Source organism: Phyllostomus hastatus, unplaced genomic scaffold (genome assembly GCF_019186645.2).
Source record: "Phyllostomus hastatus isolate PE091 unplaced genomic scaffold, TTU_PhHast_1.1 phas_scaffold_1674, whole genome shotgun sequence".
In the NCBI taxonomy this organism is placed as follows: Eukaryota; Metazoa; Chordata; class Mammalia; order Chiroptera; family Phyllostomidae; genus Phyllostomus; species Phyllostomus hastatus.
This window is the reverse complement of record NW_025334011.1, coordinates 23,996,061-24,018,650: the sequence shown is the minus strand read 5'-3', so window position 1 is coordinate 24,018,650 and position 22,590 is coordinate 23,996,061. Positions and strand designations below refer to the sequence as shown.

The 22,590-nt window shown below is 44.6% G+C and overlaps 1 protein-coding gene across 1 annotated transcript in view; it reads left to right on the top strand.

Annotated features, from left to right (window-relative positions):
• Nucleotides 1-2,146: 2,146 nt before the first annotated feature.
• Nucleotides 2,147-22,590, top strand: part of FAM171A1 (family with sequence similarity 171 member A1) — a 129,746-nt gene continuing 109,302 nt past the window's right edge. The window contains exon 1 of the mRNA XM_045858146.1: nt 2,147-2,476. Coding sequence (XP_045714102.1) covers nt 2,380-2,476 — 97 coding nt within the window. The 5' untranslated portion in view covers nt 2,147-2,379. The remainder of the gene's footprint in view (nt 2,477-22,590) is intronic.

Genomic DNA, 22,590 nt, shown 5'->3' with positions numbered 1-22,590 from the left:
TCATAAAAAGTGATACAAAACAGGGTTTAATGTTTTTTTTACTTTTTATTTTGACATAATTATGGACTCACAAGAAGTTACAAAAATAGTACAGAGAGGTCTCTTACACCAGGCACCCAACTCCCCCCAGTATAACACCTTATATAACTACAGTACATTATCAAAGCCAGGAAATTGGCACAGGCACAAAACCACTCACTAGATACTATTCACCAGATTCAGACCTTACAGAGATTGAACAGGTTTTTAAAACCACTTGGGCACAGCTGGAGGTAACTTGAATATTTGCATTAAATTTATCCTTGGGGTAACCTGGTATGGAGAAATGAGTTCGCTGTCATCAGATCTACATATCTGCGCAAATTATTTTTCACTGAGCTTCAGTATGTTTACCTACATGAAAGGAAATATAACACTACCCAAATACATTCATATGAGGAAACATCTCCAGTCCAGTGAGAGCAGCACATTTTAGGAACCTCAACTATAAGTGTCCTTTGTTCCTTCAGGAGACTTTATACTTCAGCTATCAGGATTTTGTGAGTCCCAGGTGATCTCCTCAAAATCAACCTGGTTCTGGATTCCCCACCTCCTCAGGCTGTTCCTGTCTACTGACAAAGGCACATCCTGAAAATACTTGAAGTGAAAAGTTTCAATTCTGAGATAGACTTAATACCACTTTTCTTAGAAGCAGCTGCCTATGCCAAGACAGTGACTTGAAAACTTTTGGGACCGCCTGCTCCCCACAGCCATCTAGCTGGCCTGGACTCTACGCCGGTGGGTTGGCACCCAAGCTGTTTGTTGAGGGTGAGCTGGGCTGCCATCCACTCATTTCCGTCCCCTGGCTCTGAGGTGGACCCTGAAGCTTTGGCACTGGACGTTTCAAGAAGGCAGGGTCAGATGGTCCCCAATGGTGGCTCTTCTTTCTGCATCCCTCGCTACCTGCCACCCTGTGCAGCTGTGCAATTAGCACTATTTGCAACATTGGTCCTGAGGGTGATGATAAAACCCGTATATACGGGCTTCTCCATCTCCTGTCACTTATTGTGTCTCACAATAATTTGTCTGTTATAAGCCAACTGGGCAAGTGTCATCTTTAGTTCTCCTTTTGGTACGATGCCCTCCATGCTTAAATGCCCAGTTAATAAAATTTCAGTAACAATGCTCCTCTGGTCTAGAGTTCTGGAGGTAGCACTAGGCAGAGGGTGAATCTGGTGTGCATTTCCTTAGAGCCTGGGTCCCTTGCAGAGATTCTGGGGTCACCGCAGTGTTGGTTGGAGACAGGGTGGAGAGACCCAAAGGTTTCAGGAGGGTTGTGGGGAGGAGGGCATACAGACAGGAGTGAGTTGAGAGAATGGGAGGTCGGAGCGGAGTGAGTATACCTCTGCTTAAGGGAAGCATGTGGTTTTTGTGGAGAGATTCATACATGGGACCAGCTTGTTTGAACCTTAGCTCTGCCACTGTGTGCTAAAGACAAGTTCTTTAACCCTCCTCAGACTCTATTTTCTCACCTGTAAGTGGGGATAACAGTACCTACCTCTTAGATCATATTATAATGAATGCAAAACAAAACTGGAGAAAAAGTATCTAGGGCCTCAATCAAGGTAAATTTTCCTACCCATTTTAATCTTCTAGAAATATCTAAGCGCAGTTTAACCTGGAAGGGTTCACCTGTCAGTACTCAGGCACTGAGGGCCTAAGACAGTTTACACAGGTTTAGGATTCCGTTCCCACTGACCTTCAGGTTGGTTGTCAAATCTACTCTGAGAGCATACAAGGATTGGGACAAGAATAGTTGCTGGACCGCATTACACTTAGGAAACGGAGGCAGGTCACACCCTGAGACCTTCGGTTAACCAGGTGTGAAGTCCCCAGATCTGAAAGGCAGGTGTTTTTTTTTCCCCAAAGCAGTGGGGAGTGGGGGAATGTGGGCTGTACCTCTGCTAAAGGTCGCACTCCCTGCTCTAGCGGCGGCTCGCGGGCACACAAGGGTGCGGGGAAAGGGACAGAGTCTCGCGGCAGAAGCCCTGCCCTGGGGCGCACTGTCCTCCCCCGCGGCGTGGCGGCCGCCAGGTGGCACCAGGACCCAGGAACTGGGCGCTGCCCGCGGACAGGGCAGGGTGTGAAGGGGTTAATGGGTGGGTAGGGCCGCAGCGCCGGCGCTTCGAAGAACCCACCCGGGTGCGCGGAGGAGGGAGCGGCCGGGGGCTGCGGAGCCCGGCGCCGCGCCGGGCGGGGGCGCGGCCAATTGGACGGCGGGCCCGGCGCGCGCGGAGCCAGGCGACATGGAGGCAGGCGCGGCAGCCAGCCGCCCCTGACGCGCCGCTCCGTCCCGGTGGTCGGCGGGGCCGAACCCGGCCCGGGCTCCGCGGCGCAGAGATGAGCAGGTCGGTGGCGCTCCTGCTCTGCCTGCTGGGCTGCCACGTCTGGAAGGCGGTGACCAAGACGCTGCGGGATCCGGGCGCGGGAGCCCAAGGTGGGTGCGCGGTGGGGCGAAAGGCGAGGCGGGCCCGGCGGGCTTTTGTGTGGGCCACGGGCCTGCCGCAGAGGTGGCGGCGGGGAGGCTCTCGGGCCGCATTGTGTCTCCGCCGCCGGAGCCCGGCCTGCAGCCCCCGCGCTGAGCTCCGGAGGGGGCGGCACCGCCCCGGGATGCCGAGGGGCCTGGAGCAGATGCTTCCGAGAGGCTGGGGACAGGTGGGGGTGCGGGTGGCACCAGCTTTGCTGCTTCGGGTGGCGCGTTCTAATGCTTCCGAAGGTCCTTTTCTTTATGCCTTGACTCGGGTATGCGGCTCCATCTCCTTTGCCCCAGCCACAGGGGCAGCCCCCAGGTCGCCGCTGCCCGCTCTGCCCCCTGATCTCTGATCCTAGAAGCCCGGGAGCTCAGGTTATGCTCGATTCTTTTCTTTCTTTCTTTGTAGTGGTGAGGGGGTGGCTACTACCCCTGGGATGCCCATTGCACCCCGGGACCCCGAGGTCCACGGCCGCTGCCAGCCACCGGCCTGCCGCAGTTCGGGAAAGTTTAGGGGGTCTCCTCCTCCTCCCCATTCGACGTCTTCTCTAGGCCTTGAGGGATTTCCTCATCGCCGAAGGAATCACCCCCGAAAGGGGAGAAGGAATTGGAACTGGGAGGCCCTAATCACTTTAAAACAACAACAATCATTTCCAGGTCTCTGTGTCTCCAGCTCCTGCCTTTTGTCTAATCTTTGGCCTCTGCAAATCTGCTTTCCAGCCTTGGAAGTAATGTGGTCGCCTCTGAGGAAGGCTAGGCGCCTGTCTTTTGTTTTTAAAGCACGAATTTATTTGGGGGAAACCCCAAAGCCTTCTTTGCACGCTTTTGTGGGGACAGAATCGATTGCTTCTCTGTTGCCTGCCTTTCCAAAAGGGTGAGTGAGGCCGCTGCAGAGGAGCATCTGCCTCCTCGCAGGACACCACTGCCTGCTTCCCGAGGACCTCTCCCTCTCTGGCCTCCCGCAAAGGTCCCCTGTAACCCCGGAGGTCACCGCGCCCCCCATCCCAGCCTCCTTGCCCATGCCCTTTTCTTGCAGAAAGGTGCGTGTCCTGTGAAGTCAGTCTTGCAAGCAGAATAAAGAGCCTCCCTCCCATGACTTCTTACTCAGACCCTGCCATACCCCCATCCTCATGCTAACCCTCTTTTTCCCTTATAACAAATATAGGAGCAGAGAACCTGGGTGTTTTTCTACTCCTGACATTGTATCAGGGAGTAAGGTTCTACCCACAGTCTACTGGGTTTAATTTGTTACCTACACGTTGAATTAAAGGTTTTCATATCCATCTCTTGCCGCCATCTCTTTATTGCATTGCCTTTGCTGTAGCTATGATATGATATGATCATACCATACCATATTCATACCAATTCATACCATATTATGAATTGCATATAAATGTAGTAACGTATGTTATGAAAGGGGGGGCATTGACAAGGTACAAAGACCCATGTATTTCTTCATGTAGGAAATGAATGTTTAGGACATTAGGTCATTGGTGTTGAATTGTAGCCTCTTTCATTAATACCCTACTGCTCTTTGAATCAGCTATTTTCATGAGTGATATTTTGCGTTTCAAGGAAGCCATTGATTTCAAAGAAGGGGTTGATTTTTTTGTTTTCCACTTGAAGTGCTATGTATAGAAATATTAAGTTTGTGTACTTGTAAAATAGGGAAGGCCTCAACTGGTGGCAGGGGGAGTCATGAAAAAAACCTATTAGGTTTAGGTTGGAGACCACATTTTACAGAGTTTTTGCTGCTAAACATCAGATGAGGTAACTGGACTCTCAGAAATGGGATGTTCTGTGAAGCGGAAGAGGAATGACAACTGTAAGGATATATATGCTGTAGCTAGGAGAATCTTAGGTTATGGGATGGTCGAGTGGAATATTTTTTGACCTGGATCACTTCCTTGATTGAATGAGGATGGCTTCTTAAAGAGCTGAGCCCAGGAGCCCCAACCGAAGTCAGGGTCTCACCACCTGGCATCTGGATTTTGAGCTAGTACCATTTTTATGGGAATGGACAGTATCTTCTTTGACATCCTAAGGTCCCTTTCACCACTCTGAGTTCTTCAAACCATCTTGACACTTGTAACATAGTTTTAAAATGCATGTTTTATCTACTCTTCTGGATTGTATACAATGAAGACAAATGCCACATCTGATTCCACTTTGCATTTTCTACAGTACTTTGTAGATTGTTCTGCACATACATGGTCAGTGCTGTATTGATGATGGGCTGAAGACAGCTGGTACGTGTACTGTAGATCAGTGATTTTCAACCTTTTTTTATCTCATGGCACACAAACTAATTAGTAAAATTCTGTGCACACCCCAAAATACATTTTTTTGCTAATCTGACAAAAAAACGTATAGTTTTGATTCATTTGTATTGATGGTTATTGTTGTATTGGCTGTTGTCATTTTTAAATTTGACAATCTAAGGGAAAAGAGGCCAGTGTCCCTGACTAAAGAGTCAGGTCCTGCATGTTTTAAAAATTCTTGCAGCACACCTATGATTTTTTTAGTGCAACTTGCAGTCATTGTCATTAGCACGCATTTTAAGGAGAAAACTTCAAAGTTTACCTTCTCTGAAACCTAATTTGTAAGAGTTTTACTTCTGTGGCTGAAACTTGCTTGAATCATGCTTTGAACATGAATTGTGCACACAGACATTGTGTACCAACAGGACTTAGAAATTACTTGGGAAAAACCTAGAGACCCAGAACACACAGATCAGATGTACACTGTGTGGTATTCCAGCCAGATTCTTGGGACTAAATGACACCTTCCTCATGAAATGAATCTTTACTGCGTTGTCTGAGGAAACTAACATCTTGCAAAACTTCTTGGCATAACTTTGCTATTTATATGTTTAAGACAAGATTTAAGGTTTGGCATCAGATTCTCTCTTCTTGCTGTAGCTGCTTTGAATCAGTGAAGGGATTTCAAAGGCAATAGGTGTCACAGTGAGGGTTTGCTCATCATGAATTTGAACTAGTTCTAGAATATGATTGCATATTTTTATTAAGTGTTTCATCTAGGTTGCTCTAAAGTGTTTATAGTATCTTTTTTTTTCCTTGGAAATGTTACAGAAACTGTTATTCCAAAGCATTGACTAATTTTGCCTTTCTCCATCTTTTACAAACTGTGCATTGAGCCTGGCCTGATAGAGGGGGCTGTCCTTAAAACACTTAGCTGTGCAGATGTGCTCTGTAGGGATGTGTGTTCGGAGCCCAGCTCGCTTCATGTGCCAGAAAAGGTCAGAGCTAGGTTAAGGACTTCGGGCTTGGACTTCTGATGTATGATCTTGACTTTGCTGCTCATTATCTAATTTTGCAATGATGTGTTAACTGTTTGTTCATCTCAGAGAAGCTACAATATGTCATAACATTTGAGGGGAATGGTTGGCTGTCTTTCTTCTTTCTGAGAGCTCTATTCTTGGTGAAACTCAAATTTCAGTTATTAAAACCCCCTGATCAGTTGAAAGTCCATGAAGCAACATAAGATGTGAGGAGGATCAGCCAACAAAGCCTGACTTAGGCTGACATTATATTAAGAACGTATCATCTAAATAAAACTCACAGACGCACACCCTGGGAAACCACAGGACTTCGCTGAAGCCAGGTGTGAAAGCTGTCTGGAAGCAACAGCAAAATCTAGGGAATTTCTGGCAAGGTCTTTGAAATGACTTTATGAATTATTTTTGTATCCTATTGGTACTTGTCCTGTAATACAAGGGAGGCCTGGATTTTTAAACCGAAGCCTACAAATGAAAGTACTTTCTAAGTTTTAATCAACTCTTTATTTTGAACAAAGTACTGATGATATCTTTGTAAATCTGTACATCTTTATTGTTGATAAATACCAATTTAGTAACTTTAGTAAATATTACTAAAAAAGCACTTGGAGATAAGTTGGAGGGACAACAGTTAATACTGTATATTGAAGGAAAAATGGATAAAAATTTTTCAGAAGACTAGATGGGAGAATTCATCCTGTGATAACAACTACCTTTTGTATTTTTGTAAACCATGTTTAATGCAAATTATAATACAGTCCAATAATGCTATCGCAGTTTGATTGAGTTATAGATTAATATTGTGAAAAAGTCCTTTACACTTGACATCACCGAATATGGTTTCAGAACTTTTAAAGACCCCAGTTCTAGCTAAATTATTCAGGTCCTACAAATGTGGAACTGAATGTATTTTTTAAATTAAACTTGGCACTCTAATAGACCAATTAACTGTATGAAATAATTGTTTTTTTAAAAGAAATTATATGGTGTGACCCAATAGTATGCCCTATGTTAAGAAAAGTATAATTTTTATAAATAAGCAAAATTTGAGGCAATTAAATAGATTAGAAAGTGGTTTATAATAAATGTCCTGAAAAATAAACAGTTCAGCCCTGGCTGGTGTGGCTCAGTGGATTGAGTGCCTGCCTGCTAAGCGAAGAGTCCCTAGTTCAATTCCCAGTCAGGGCACATGCCTGGGCCGCTGGCCAGGTTCTCAGTCGGAGACATACTCGGGGCAGCCACACATTGATGTTTCTCTCCCTCCCTTCCTCCCTCCCTTCCCCTCTAAAAATAAATATATAAGGTCTTTTTTAAAATAAACAGTTTAGTCAACACATTTAAGATGATTCCACCTTCTTCTGATCAAGCCCCTGCTTGAAATGATTTGCTAGCTCTTCTTCCTCATGGATTTCAGTCAGTCTACAAAAAGTTTTCTTTTTCTTTCATTTACCCCTTACAGAATTTATTAATCCTTACAGATTCCATTAATTAAACCCTTGTATGTGGATGACTCTACCTTTTCTAACTCTTCTTTGACCTTGTGCCCTAGCTCTATTTCTTCACGTCCAATAGACTACTATTCACCTTCATTTCGGTGCACCAAGCATACCTCTAACTCCTCATCTTCCAACATCCTTCTCCAACCCGTCTCCAACTCCAAGGCTGAAATTCTCCATCGATGAGCCTTGAAATCTGGGTGTCCCCTTAGGTCCTTTCTACCTTATAATCTATGTAGTTTATAATTTTATGGGTGCATTTATATGGCATCTTTACACAGATGTCTTTAGATCAAGAGAGATGTATGTATATACTATCAGAAGGATCTTGAAGGTCAAGTTTATACTTCTTGTTCTGCAGATGAGAAACCCCAGGCTGAGAGAATAAGGGTGACCTGCGATAATGGTGCTCTCTAACCACAAAGACCCTGTAGGAGGTGGGATCATGACCCCCGAAGATACCTATGCACCAATCCCTGGAACTTTGATTAAGTTAAGGATCTTGAGGTGGGAAGATTACTCTGGATTATCCAAGTGGACCCACTGTAATCACAAGGATCCTTACAAGAGGGAGGCAGAGTCTGGAATGTGGCCACGGAAGCAGAGTAAGAGTCGCAGAGAGATTGAGGATGTTACACAGCTGGCTGTGAAGGCGGAGCAAGGCCATGGCCACAGAATGCAAGTGGCCTCTGGAAACTCGAAAAGGCAGAGGAAGGGGTTCTCCCCTGGAGCCTCCATGGGGAGATGCCTTGCCAACATCCCACTTTTAGCCTGATTTTACTGATTTTGGGGTTCTGACTTCCAGAACTGTAAAATAGTAAATCCATATTGTTTTAAACCACTGATTAATTTGTTCAAGTAGCAATAGGAAACTGGTACAGACCCTAATCCTCAAGAATTATGAAAAAAACTGTACCTATACAGTCAGGGTAATGCAGAGTGTCAACTACTTCCCAGGACCAAGCCCTGAAGGTTAACAATTGGAGAAATGCCTGAAGTTTTCACATCTATTTAACAACATTCTGCCAAATTGGAGTTGTGTTGGGGATTCTTGAGGATCTCCTCAAGGACCTGTAGTATAACCACCAGAATAACCAATTTTTTCACCGATGAGATCAGTGGAGGGCGCAGGGGGTGGTATTTGCAAGCAAGATGCACGAGTCCTCTGTGTTCTGGCCAGGGTTGGGATTGTTCACACCAAAGGGAGAACATGTAGCTTCCAAATCCCTGCTGAAAGCCACTTGTGGAGCTCTTGCTGGCTTTCAAGCTTTGCTCTGATTTTTGCTGAAGCGTATCTACTGGTAGCAAGTGAGATAAAAGAAAGTCATGACTGAATGTCAGCATAGACCCCCCATGTCTTCATGTAATGAAATGATGGGGTCCCCCCTCCACCTTGGAATGGCCTCCCAGGTGTTGTCTCAGAGGCTCAGCACAGCTCTTCTGATGTGTTTCTGCATCTCTCAGGCAAACGCATGCCCCACCTGCCCCCCCACCCCCGGCCAGCTCTGGCCCTGGTCTGCACAAACGATTGAAGACACCCTGGTGCAGGCAGAGGGCAGAGCAATGTGGAAACACCTGGATTATCCTTGACACTACACCTGTTGGGTAATGCAGGAAGCATGAAACTGCTTGTCTTGTGAATTTTCTATCTCACTGGGGGCAAACGAATCAAGTTCAGTGTGGTCCAGAGAAGGAAGGCATGTGACATGTTGGCAGGTCCCACAACAGCAGCTGAGGGGGTCACTGGCGATTTAGTGGGGGATGAGAACCTCATGGGCTGGGGGAAGGACAAGGATAATGAAGTGTCCTGGCTCCAGTCTTCCCAAGGAAGTGAGCTCAAGACTGGAGAGAAGTTTGAACCTTCCTGATTTTAGGGCTTTAGTCAAGAAGTAAATAAATAATGGAGATTGGGAGGGAATAGGCTGAAGACCTATCCACCTGTTAAGGTATCATACCTATCTTCCCAGCATATCTCATAAACATTCATCATTCAGTTCTCTTCATTTTCACCACCGCGCGTACCGTAGTCCCTCGAGGGTACTCATGAAGACAGCATATCTTTCTGTTTTAGTCTGTGCTTTCAGCCCAGTGTCTCGTCCATGACGTCCTTCTCAAGCACCGCTGTAGTCCTGTTTCTTTCCTGCAGAAAAGCATTTAGTATTTTCTTGTTGCCCAAAGTATGTCTAAGTTACCAAGTCCGGCCTTTACAGTCCTCCTTTCCACCTTCGCTCCTGTGCCTGTTTCAGCTTTAGCTGCTGTTCCTCACCAGTGTAAATCGTCTTCTCCAGCTAGAACACACCACTCCCCATCCCCTGGGGGACTGTTGCACACCCTCCCCTCCCTTCGCATACGGCTGTGTTCTTCTTTCCTGCTCTTGAAATCCTAAATATTGAGCATCTGCTGTATGAAGACAGTATGTTACTTACTAGACCAAAAGGTGGTGTGGGGACAATGTATTTTTGCGTATGCTTGATTATTTAGAAGTCTTTACCCCATGATATTTTATAATCCAGTTGGGAAAGAAATGAAAAAAATAAATTCACAAAGAAGGACAAAACTAAGATACTTTTGTGTAATTAGGCATGAGTTTCTTGAATAAGATAAAACCCACTAGCACTTGGATGACTCAAGTCCAGCTATTGGCTGTCTGTGATGCTTATTTCTAATGTATCCGTGGTAGGACAGAGGCAGTTTTATTTTCTAGAGCATAAGTATTCAGCACACCACTGAGTGCTCTTCAAAGCTGTAAGAGAGCTCCTTTCAGTGGTCGGTTATTTAAGCAGAGACACACAGACTGGAGAATACCAGTTCTGCGGTGCTTCCCAATGGCAGCGGATGCTCCGAATAAAATAATTAAAGACGTAACTGTGTGAAGCTCATAGTACTTTAATTGCAAGGGGAGATAAAATGATCGAATATGGATTTAATATGTTCAAACATTTCAAATTCTGTATTTTATATAAAACATATAAACACATATTCAAATATTTTCCTAGAAAATGGCATAGGAAAAGCTGGTTTGAGAAAAGATACCTTGGAAGTTAGTATTGATTTTATACAAGTTGGTTTGATTTGTTATTTTGTTTGTTTTGTGCTGTGTCCTGCAGGGAAAGAGAAGCATGAGTTTATGAGGAAAAACAACTGTTTCCAAGTCAGACGAACGTTGTATTTGGTTGAACTTACTTTTTGAACTCAAAAGTTAAGTAGAAAAGTTACTGAATTCATATAGAGGGAAAGATTTTTAATGTAATTTTTAATACAATTCTGGGAGAGCTGAGCTCAAGACACTGAGCACTGATTAAAGCTATTCTCAATAATAAGGTGAGTCAGACTAGTAAGACTTCTGATTTCGAAGCAGTAATTAGTAGCAGAGTCTCAATGGATGAGGCTTATTCTCTTGCTCTTTATACTGGTTAGACTAGAGTGTGGTTGTGGTGTGGTTCCTTTGTACGGCAGTTAAGATTATATCTCTTGAAGAGAAGGTCAACAAGAAGCATTTTCTAATGAAAATTTATCTTAACGTAAGTAATTAAAGTACATATAACTTGGTCTTAATATTTTATTATTAACATTTTATTTGTTTATTCTTAATTTGATTATTACTCATTTATGATTTATAGCTTATTAATATTTTATTAATGATGTGGATGAGTACATTTCTGGGAAATTGATTGTACTTTCTTTTTAAAAGTATATTTTTATTGATTATGCTATTACAGTTGTCCCAGTTTTTCTCCTTTTTCCCCCCTTTCCCAGCACCATCATAGCCTCCAGCAATCCGCCCCTTAGTTCATGTCCATTGGTCATGCATATAAGTTCTTTGGTTTCTCCACTTCCTATATTGTTCTTAACCTACCCCTGTCTATTTTGTACCTACCAATTTATTCTCCTTAATCCTTGTACCTTTTCCCCTGTTCTTCCCTTTCCCTCTCCCCACAGATAACCCTCCAAATCATCTCCATATCTATGATTCTGTTCCTGTTCTAGTTGTTTGCTTAGTTTGTTTTTTAGATTCATTTGTTGATAATTGTGAGTTTGTTGTCATTTTACTGTTCATATTTTTGATCTTCTTATTTTGCTTAGATAAGTCCCTTTAACATTTCATATGATAAGGGCTTGGTGATGGTGAACTCCTTTAGCTTTACCTTGTCTGGGAAGCACTTTGTCTGTCTGTTAATTCCAAATGATAGGTTTACTGGTTAGAGTCATCTTGGATTATAGGTCTTGCTTTTCATCACCTTAGATACTTCTTGCCAGTCCCTTCTTGCTTGCAAATTTTCTTTTGAGAAATCAGCTGATGGTCTTATGGGAACTCCTTTGTAGGTAACTCTGCTTTTCTCTTGCTGCTTTTAAGATTCTCTTTTTATCTTTAACCTTTGGCATTTTAATTATGATGTGACTTGGTGTGGTCCTCTGCAAAGAGGTCCATCTTGTTTGGGACTCTTTGTGCTTCCTGGACTTTTACATCTATTTCCTTCACCAAATTAGGGAAGTTTTCTTTCATTATGTTTTCAAATAAGTTTTCAATTTCTTGATCTTCCTCTCCTTCTTCTGGCCTCCCTATGGTTCAGATGCTGGCACATTTGGAGATGTCCCAGAGTCTTCTTATTTTCTCTTCATTTTTTTGAATTCTTGTTTCTTTATTCTGTTCTGGCTGTTTATACTTCCTTATGTTCCAATTCGTTGATTTGAACCCTGGCTTCCTTCCCTTCACTGTTAGTTTCCTGTGGGTTTTTCTTTATCTGAGTTAATGTAGCCTTCATTTCTTCCCTTATGCTTTTGCCATACTCAATGAGTTCTTTGAGCATCCTTAGTGCCAATGTTTTAAACCATGCATCTGATAGGTTGGCTATCTCCATTCACTTAGTTCTTTTACTGGGGTTTTGTTCTGTTCCTTCATTTGGGCCATATTTCTTTATCTCCTCAATTTGGCAGCCTCCCTGTGTTTGTTTCTGTGTATTAGGTAGAGTTGCTTTGAATCCCTGTCTTGGTGCACTTGTTATGTTGTATGGGTTGGTGCCTCAGGTAATCACTAGGGTGGGGCAACCCACTTCAGCGCTTTGTGTCTCTGTGTTGGGGGAGGGGTCAGAGAGGGGACAGTGCCACTACCTGACTGCTGGAGGCTTGTTTGCTGCCACTCACCCTGCTTCCAGTCACAGGCAACTGGCACCCATCTAACTGTTGCCCTGGTGGCAGTTCCCTGAGTAGGTGGGTTTATGTATGTTCTAGAACCCCATGGGCCCTTTATACAGACTCTCCTGAGAGACCTGTAGTTCCTTCTGCTGCCCCAAGCCACACTGATTTTTACAACCAGGAGTTAATGAGACTTTATTTTCCTGGAGCTGGAATCATGGGCTCTGCTGTCTGGCCTGAGGCTCACTCCACAGGTATCCCTAATGTGGAACCACCTGATCCGCCAGCCGCCACCACTGCTGCCTGGTTGCTGCTGCCTCGCTACCACTACACCGTGTCCTCTTCGCCCCAACTCCCTGTCTCCACCCCTCCTACCCGTCTGGATGAATACCTCCATCTTGACCGGAAGTCTGATTATACTTTCTTAATGAAAGAAATGTGAAAAGGGGTGTTTTAGTCCATTCACGCTGCTAAAACAGAATACCATAGATTGGGTGGTTTATATTCAACCGAAATTTATTTCTCAGAGTTTTGAAGGCTGGGAAGTCCAAGATGAAGGCACTGGCAGATTTGGTGTCTGGTCAGAGTGGTTAAAAGACAGCCATCTTTTTGCTGTGTTCTCCCACAGCAGAAGAAACTCCCAGTGGTGTCTCCTTATGAGGTCACTAATCCCATTCATGTGGTCTCTGCCCTCCTGACATAGTCACCTCTCGAGGCACCACCTTCAAATATAGTAACATTAAAGATTAGGTTTCAACATACACCGTAAATTCAGGGGGGACAGAAACATTCAATCTGTTGCAAAAGTTTGGTTAAAAAAATAACTGCGGTTAGTAAGTATGGGTTAAAGTTAACAAAATTGAAGAATAGAAAGGAAGAAACCTATTTAACAAAAAAAAAAGATCTTTTAGGTGACTATAAGATTAGTTAAGTAAAAAGTGAGCAGGAAGTGTGACTTGGTTACCAAAATTGCCAGGGTAACCTTGGGCTGCCCTGACGAATGCCTGGTGTTTAGAAAGATTAGGACCTAATCTTGTTTTGTTGTGTGCTGGCGGGACTGTACCTGAAGGACTCTGGTCCTGGATGCCGGATTTAAGATGGATTGACCCTCTGCAGTACATTCAGAGGAGAGCTTGAAATCAGGTCGCTTGGCTTTGTATGCCATGGTTATCCAGGTCATGTGATCATCCATCCATGACATTCGTGAATGCATGGCTGGGCCTGCCAGCCCCAGTGGTCACACCGCCCTCCCACACAAGCTCCTCCCCTTTGGTCCTCCCAGGCTCAGCCCCTGAAGAACTGAACTAAGTTCATCAGGTGCTGGACCTCCAGGAATGTTGCTGCTGTTGTTTCAAAAAGCAAGACAGATAAATAAGTAGCTTCAAAGTCTTACTTATGAAAGACCATCCCAGAGAAGGTGTGGTCTAGTTCGAAAAGATCCAGGGAGAGCATTCAGGGAACCGCAGATACTTTAAGGACTATTGCATTCATGCTCTGCTGCTGCCTTCACAGGTGATCCGAAATAGAGCAGCTTGCAGCAGCACCCATTGCTGTCCCCCAGGCTGCCATCAGTGGGAAGTTTGAGCACAGCATGCAGGGCTCAGGCCAGTCTCTGCTTCAGGTCTCACAAAGCCAAAATCAAAGCATCAGCTGGGCTGTGCTCCATTTTGTAGGCTTTGGGAAGAAATTTGCTTCGAAACTCATTCAAATTGTCAGATTTCAGTTCCTTGCAGGTAGAGGGCCGAGCTCCCTGTTTCTTTGCTGGCTGTCAGTGGGAGCCTCTTGTCACTCCCTAAGGCCGGTGCATTCTTTGTCACACCGCCCCTTCCTTTGCCGACCGCAGCAGCACGTGCAGTCCTCATGCCCCACAGCTCTCACACATCTCTGCTGCCTGTCTCTCTGACCACAACCAGCGGAAGTTCACTGCGTTTAAGGGCTCCTGTGATTCGATTGGGCCTTCCGCATAACCCAGGAAAGTCTCCCTAATTTACAGCCTGTAACCTTAGATGACCTCTGTAGGTCCTTTTACTATTTGACAGAACATATATTCGCAGGTTCCAGGGGTGAGGGCGTGGACATCTTTAGGGGGCTCATTCTGCCATAATGTGGAGGGCGGGTCAGTCGGGCTCCAGTGGGTAGGGGGTGGGCGCGGCAGATCCCCCTGCCAGAGGGGAGGCTGAGGAGAGCAGGGAGGAGGACCCCGGGGGGGCGAGGGGGGTCCTTTCACTGGGTCCCGAGAAGGGTTTGGGTGAGTGACTTCTGTGTCTCTTCTGCCTTGAGACTTTAGATGGTAAACTCTATGGACTCAGTTCTAAATTCTGCGCATTCACTTGCAAGGAAAACCTAAGGCAGCTTATTTGATACCAAATGCTATATTTAAAGTGGTCCTGAGTTTTTGTATTTTGACCCTGAAAGACTTGAAATATAAGGTTTACTTTGATAACTCATATACTAGATTCTTTGAATGGTAAATATTTAGCTCTCTCTGCTCTTCTTAATGCTGAATCAGTGTGATAGTGACAGGCCCTCTCAGCTCCAGTCACCTAGACATGAAAAACTAATAGTGATTAGCCAGCACGTATTGGGTGCTTATTGCATGCGTGGCATGGTGCCACGTACCTGAATGGATTATTTTATTTAATCCTCACATCAACCCCGTGAGGTGCAAAGATCAGAAGAGGCATTGGAGGCACAGGGAAGTTACACCACTTTCCCGAAGTGAGTGGCAGAGTCCCCCATGTGACACCGAGCAGTCTGTACTTCACCCCCAGACTAGGCAGCAGTCATGTCTTGGAGGATTAAATGATAGTCTTACACAATTTTAATCATCATAGCATTTTTACCAATATAAAAAGGGGGCTCTTAATGGGCCTGGTCGCTTTTATGCAGAAAGACAAAAGTATCCCCTTGGGTGTGTGTGTGGTGGGGGAGGGTCCGTGTTTGCCTCTGCCATGGAAGCCAACCTTGAACGGTTATTTGCAGAGCAGTTCAGCTCTGTGCTTGGTGCTGTGTGAGATCCGGATGCAGAGAAGCCATAAGTTCCCTCAAACAACTCTGACAAGCTCTTTGAGGGAGGCCCAGTCCAGCAGGGTGGGATTTAGGGTTACACCCAGCTGGGAGTGGGGGAATCTTCTGTCTTGCCTTTCAAGTCCATTAGCATGTGGCAAACTGTTTACATAACAAGAGAAACTTGTTAGAACCCATCAGTGGAGAGCTGGGGCTAGGGAAGGATGTGGTTGTTTGTAAAACAGTCCTGTCAGGTATGTTTGGATTTGTCAAGCATAATGAGATGCCCTTGTTCTGCTTTGGCATTAAGTGAGGGCTGTATTGACTGTGAAGTAAGTGTGAAATACACTTGTGTTTACTTGGTATTTGAACTTACTGGCAAAACTTTATAATCTTTTACATTAAAAAAAGCTACTTAGTTCCTCTTATGCAATGATCCCAAAAATAAATGTTTAAATGTTATTATAGGACTATAACATTATTTTTAACTGATTTCGTGAAATGTTTGGCCATACAAAAAATGGAAAAAATTTTACAAATACCATACTCACCACTTACTTACATTATACAACTAATATTTTACTTGCTTCATTATTTATCTATAATTTATTCATTATTTTATCTATTAATTGACTTTGTTTTTTATGCATTTTAAAAGTATGTCTAAGACATCAGTGGTCTTACCTCCAAATACTGCAGCATGCATATCATTAACTAGTGTTCAAGCTATTTATTTATGATTTTTTTCTCATAGGGAAATTTACATATGAGGAAATATGCAAATCTTGACATGCATACATCTGTGCAACCCCAAGTCCCATCATGATACAGGATATAATTACCATCTTTCCAGAAAGTTCTCTCATGCCCCTTGTCAGTAAATCTCTGCCTTATTCCTAGAGGAAACCACTGTTCTGATTTTTTCTACCATAGATTACTTTTTCTTTGCCTGTTCTAGAACTTCATGTAAGTGGAAACATATAGTTTATGCTCTTGTTTCTCTTAATCACCATATTTTTGAGAACCATCAATTTGTTGCTTTTATCAGTAGATTGTTTCTTCTTATTGATGACTAATACTCATCTGTATGACTGTTCTACAGTTTGTTTATCCATTCTCCTATTGATAGACAAGTTCTTCTGGTTTTTGGCTACTGCAGATACACTGGTATGAACATTTTATGCAGTTGTTCTGTGGACCTGTGCTGTCATTGCTCTTGGGGAAGTGCCAAGGAGAGGAATTTCTGGGTTACTAGGTAGGTGAATGTTTACTTTCATAAGAAATTGTTAGGCCTTTTTCCAAATTGGTTGTATCTTTCTTCATACACACACAAAAAAAGTGTGAAAAATTTTATTCCACATTCTCACCAACATTTGGTGGTGTTAATTTTTTTAACTTAGTCCATTTTGGTGGGCAGATTTATAGATAGGTAGATAGATAGATAGACAGACAGACAGACAACAGAGTACATACATTTTGTTTTCCAGCTATGAACAGCTTTAGTGTTTGAAGAGTGTTTAGCACTTTTAGAATCAAAACTGAGGTTTTACTATTATGTTCATGTTTTCTAAACAGTGTTTCAATGTAGACCTTTAAAAAATATTTTCTTAAAGTCAATCCCATGGCCAGATTTTCTCCTCAGTGAATATCCAGTCTGACCAGGTAGAGCCACATCATCACGCACCTACCAGATGAGCCGTGTAGTTCGTCGTGTGCATGTGCGTGTGTCTAGATGGGGAAGGAACGGGACAGAAGGGGAAAATAAAAGTAACTGTTTCAGAGGCTAATATTTGCATCCTGCTGATGCACTGCTAGAGGTTATTACAGGACTGCCTCCACACCCGTTCTCCTCCTCAAAGAAAACCAAAACATATATGCCAGTTGGAAGGTGTGAGAGTCACACACTCGAACAGGTGCCAGAATCTGTTAATGATGAAGCAGCTTCTGCAAGTTACTTAGGACAGTTCATTGAGTCTTTTGCATCATTACTGTATTGAGTTAATTCCTCAAAGTATTCTAACAGCCTTTTTAAGAAGTTAGGATTGCCCTGGTGAGGCTCAGAGCACTGGGTGCCGGCCTGAGAACTGAAAGGTGGATCCAGTCAGGGCATGTGCCTGGGTTGCTGGCAGGTCCTCAGCTGGGGGCGTGCAAGAGGCAACCAATCAATGGCTCTGTCCCTCTTTTTCTCTCCCCATTCTCCTGTTTCTAAAAATAAAGAAATAAATCATTTTTTAAGAAGTTACAGAAAGTCAGGATAACATTCTAAACATATTCAACAAAATTCGAATCTGCGTTGAGTTCTTTGAGATTTACAAAGCTCCCCTAAAGACTGGATATACCATTGGGAAATTTAGACAAGATATGTGATTGTTTCCTTATTTCCTCTGCTTGTGCCATCAGCCTACTGGCTGGTTGATGCAGATTTTAGTGAGAGGGGTTTTATTCAAGCAGCAAGTATGACCTGTTGTCGAACAAAAGTTGGCGGTGCCACAGCATTCCTGATTTGTCAGAGGTGCTGTTTCAGCCGGAGTCTCTGCGAGGTGCTGGTGGAGAAAGAGCGGGCTGATTAGACGCAGCATGTCCCCAGGCCTCTCTCTCAGACCTGCAGGGAGGCAGTTGCCAGGCTCATTGTCTCTGAAGGCCACTGCCCTCGAGTTCTCGTGCCCAGCCCCAAGCCCTAGTTTGGAGTGTGGGAGGGACCGAGAGCACACATGTGGCAGGGGCGTGTCCTTGCTGCTGTGTGGCGATCACCGGCGTCCTTGCAGGTGAGGCGGGCCCACACTGTTGGGGTGGCTCTGTCCGACTCAGTCCACTCCATTCTGCTCAGAAGCAGTGCCAGTGCTGACCCACAAGTAACTTTAGGGGGGCAGGGCAGCCCGGTGCTTCTAACTCATTAATTCTCACTTTCTGGGTGACTGTGTTAACAATAAACACTTGACATGTGGAATGAATGTGCCTGTCCATGTGCCTGTCTCCGGGAACTGAGCTGGTTCAGAGAGGGGAAAGGGGTGGGCACTCCAGTCAAGTCCTCTCTTTCCCGTTGTTTCTTCTCTCACGTGGCTTTTTCTAGCTTTCATTCTATTGCAAAGCGGCCTGCTCTGTAGAAACTGTTCAGGCAAAGAACAGTGACACCTGTATGTGGTCGCCCTGCTGTGGAGACCACTGTCCTGTTCGTGAGATGCTTCTCCCAGAGCCCTCTACCTAGCGTCTTTGGACTTCTAAGCAGATAGAATTAGTGGCACAAACAACCCTTCTATTATTTGTTAAGACAGGTTGTAAAAGGAGAGGATTTTTTGGAACATAGAAAGTTTATTGTTTGATGCTCATGAGATACCTTTGTTCAGCCTGATTGCTGAAGCAGGAAGTCAAGTCCTCCGTTTATTTGGTGTTTGATGCGACAGACAGCCGTCCTCTGGGAACTGCGGGTCAGTCACTCTTACTGTGTTCACATTTTTTGATATTAGGAAAATCTGTCCTTACTTCAAGCTAGGAAAACAAAATAGCATTAGAGAAGTGCAAGTCTGTCGTTCCAAATATTGTAATATGGAAGGGCAACATCTGCTTCTTAAGGACAGCATAAAAGAAACCACTTGTGCTTATTGTCACTTGATTATTTAAAAGATTCCCATCTAAGCAGAGGTTGGAGGTGGTTGGTTCCTAGATGTTTCCTTCAAGACAAGATTTTCCACTCTTTTCCCGCTGACCAGTCTCTCTCTTTGTTACCTACCTCCCGTCTGCTGCACACGTATCTGGATGTGTGAGAAAGCATATGGGAAAGGGATAGAAAAGTTAATGCATTCAACCGGCAGGGCGGAGGACGCAGTGTCTGCAGTCTGGTCTAGTTTACGGCCATCTGCTGGGACCCAGGGAGCCCTTTTCAAAAGTGGTTTTGCTCTCCAGGCTCTGCTTGCAGACCCCCTCCCCCCACGGATGGTCCAAGTGTTACTAGTACAGCTTCTCCCTAAACCACCTCACTGGACCCAGGCGTATACTCTGTGTGCAGGTGTATGGACGCATTTTTCCCTTTACTATCAACGCAAAGACTGCCTAGTGAAATGAAACTCAGAAAGTGATCCTTCAGCTCCCTCACCTCTTGGCGGAAAAAACTGTTGAACTGGCTTTTAACACGTGCTTTGTATTTTCGTTAGAACTGATTCTCGTGCTGTAACTTAGGTGTTTGGCTGGACTTAGCATTGATAAAAAGTTCCTAGTGTATAACTACTGTTTGAAACAGCTTCTTTTTTTTTTTACCATCTTGAATCTCATTTCCCTCTTCAAATTTAAAAATAAAATCATTTTCTGTAATGCTGTTTCTTTCAGTGTCTTGATGGAAATATATTAGCTGCTGCACCGAATAGTACATTTATGCATTATAAGTCAGTACATGTCAAAATATCACATAACTAAGTAAACATGAGAAAGGGGTTAGTACCCTTCAGACCAGGGGTATTGTTTATGTGCACTCATTAGGTAACATTGTGTTAATTAGGTAGGGCCATTCCCTACTCATATCTCCCCATTTCTAAAATCACAGCCCTTCAGATGTGCACAGGAGAGAGTGGACTGGCGCAATGTGAAGCGAGGCAGTTTCTGACCTTCTCTTCCCGTTGGCTGCTTTATGGCTGATGAGCCATTCTTTCTCCACCCACCCACCCATCCATCTGCCCATCTGCCCACATACCCATCCATCCAGCAAAGAGTCTGCTTTCCTCACTTTTCACCCCGAAATGTTGATTTTATTATCTTAACTTCGTATGATTCATTAGAGATTTTCAAGTGCTTTCAGATCCATTATCTGTTTTGCTCCTCATAATCCTGAGAGGTTTTCAGAAGAAACTCCTTTTTATACATGAAAAAACTGTGGCTTGAAATCACGTGCTGGTCCAGTGTGGCTGGCAGCGGTAACCGCCGCCCCCCACCCCGGCCACACACACACACACCCTCTGTCTTCCTCCTCTCTCCTTGTAGCGTGTGCCCCTCGGCTGCGCCAGGCAGCCGCACTCTCCGACTCCGTCATGATTTCTGCACGGGGCCTCCAGGCAGAGCCGCCCTGCTCCCACGCAGGGGTCCCGCTGCCCACCAGGCATAGCTCACATGCTTTTCAGTCACTACTTCTGGTTCCAAGTTACCACATTCCAGAGATAATTAAAACCCAGCCCCTGCTTTTCAGGAACTCAAGCTCCTATGGAGGAAACACAGATAAACAAAAAGTGCTGTCAAACAAGATGTGTCGGGGCGCAGAGCAGGGAAAGGCTAACTGGGCAGTGAGGGAGGCTTTCCAGCCGGGGTTTGAAGGCTAAGGGTCGTGTGGACATGGAAAGGATGGCACAATGTGAACCACACCGCTGTCCTGGGGAGTTGTAGCTGTTGGGGGAATGAGAGAATAATAACATCACTCACAGCCAAGCCTCCTGAGTTTCTCTGTGAAGCATTTGAAAAAGAGCCCTTTTGGGGGAGTGGGGTGCAAAATGACCAGTGGAGTTGCTGAGCTTGCTAATAAATTCACGTCTCAGATTGTAGGGATATGAGTAGTGGGTGTTATTCTAAGTCTGTGAACCAGTGGCCAGGGCTGATCTGTCTTCCCTCCCAAATTACTATGAATCCGCTTTTCCCGTGTGTTCTGCTTGGTTGGTTAATCTTCAACCAGATGTCCCAACATCAAAGGGTCTGGCCCTCCAGCACAACCTTCCTCCACCCCAGCCTCCTCCGCTAATCTCACGTCATTTATTTGGACACAATTAGTCGTCTTTGTGACTGATCTCCTTTACTTTCTTTTCTTATTCTTGTTCCTGCTTTTTCAGTTGGGTCAATGGGAAGTGTCCACATCACAGCAGCCGAAAGGGCACAGAAAGTTCACCTCTGTGAAGCTGTTTTCCTCTCTGCAAAGGAGAGGAAAACAGCTCTGTTACTCCAAAGAAAAGGTAAATAAAACCAAAAAGTGTGATAAAATGAAATGTAGTATAATGAAAATAGCACTTGATAACTTGCCTGCTCTTCCTATTACCTCTGGGTGTGGGGCCACCCTGCAGAAAACCCTCTGATCTTGCTTTTCTAACCGCGGCTTCCCAAACTGCAACACGCATACAAACCACGTGCCGATTCTGGTTCGGTGGTTCCGGTGTGGCCCCTCAGGCGCTGCAGCGCTCACCCTGCTGCTGGTCGGTGGGCTGTACTGTTGCGGGCCAGGCTCCTCGCTGCACGGCAGAGGCAGAGGGAGACTGCCCCATGAAGCTGTCCACCGAATCCGGCTCCTTGCATGCGCCTGGGCTGTGCTGCCACCTGCCCTCCTGTAAAGAGTCGCTCCTTTCTCCTGAGATCTCTAACTTCTCAGCTTAAGAAAGCTGCCTCGAGAATTTATTCTCACCTGAGTCAAAGCCTCTCTCCAAGAAAGGTGGCTGGTTTAGTGCATGTAAGTGTTGTGTGGAAGGGGTATCACGCATCTTTTTCTAGGTCAGTGTGCACTTGATTACACATTCATAGAATTAGGATATTTATTGTGTACGTGATGAAAACTCTTCAGAACCTTCTGTGATCCTCACTGTGGGCCTTTGGTTCGGTTATCTTTAATCTGCCTGTAGGCCACCCCCAATCATACTGCATGTATTTCTGACCCCAAAAACGATTTCAGGGAGCAACAAAAATACTGATGTCACCCTGGTTCTAGTTTGCACCTGGTATTGAACCGCCTTTTTATACTGTTGTTTTTTTTTTAATGTAGTGTGACTATTATAAGCCATGAAGCCTGCACATTTTTTATCAGGTTTCTGTTGGAGCAGTTTTTAGTATTGTGCAAACACCATCTTGAGTAAGTCATTTATTGTCTACTATTTGGGGTTTGTTTAAAGAAATAATAATGACTTGATACTCGGAGATGTAGAGTTCCTGACTTTTTTCCATATATTTTTTAAGGAGAAATGAATTGCCTTATTCGAAAGATGTGGTTTTTCAAACTTGGACAGACAGCAGTGTGGTGGGGACCAAGGGGGAGGAAACGAGGTGATGAAGAGGGTCAAGGGGCCAGATACATGGTGACAGAAAGAGACTGGGCTTTGGGCGGCGCACACACAACGCAATGTACAGGTGATGGTGTCACATTGTAGAATTGTACACCTGAAACTTACACACTGTTACTGAACAATGTTACTCCC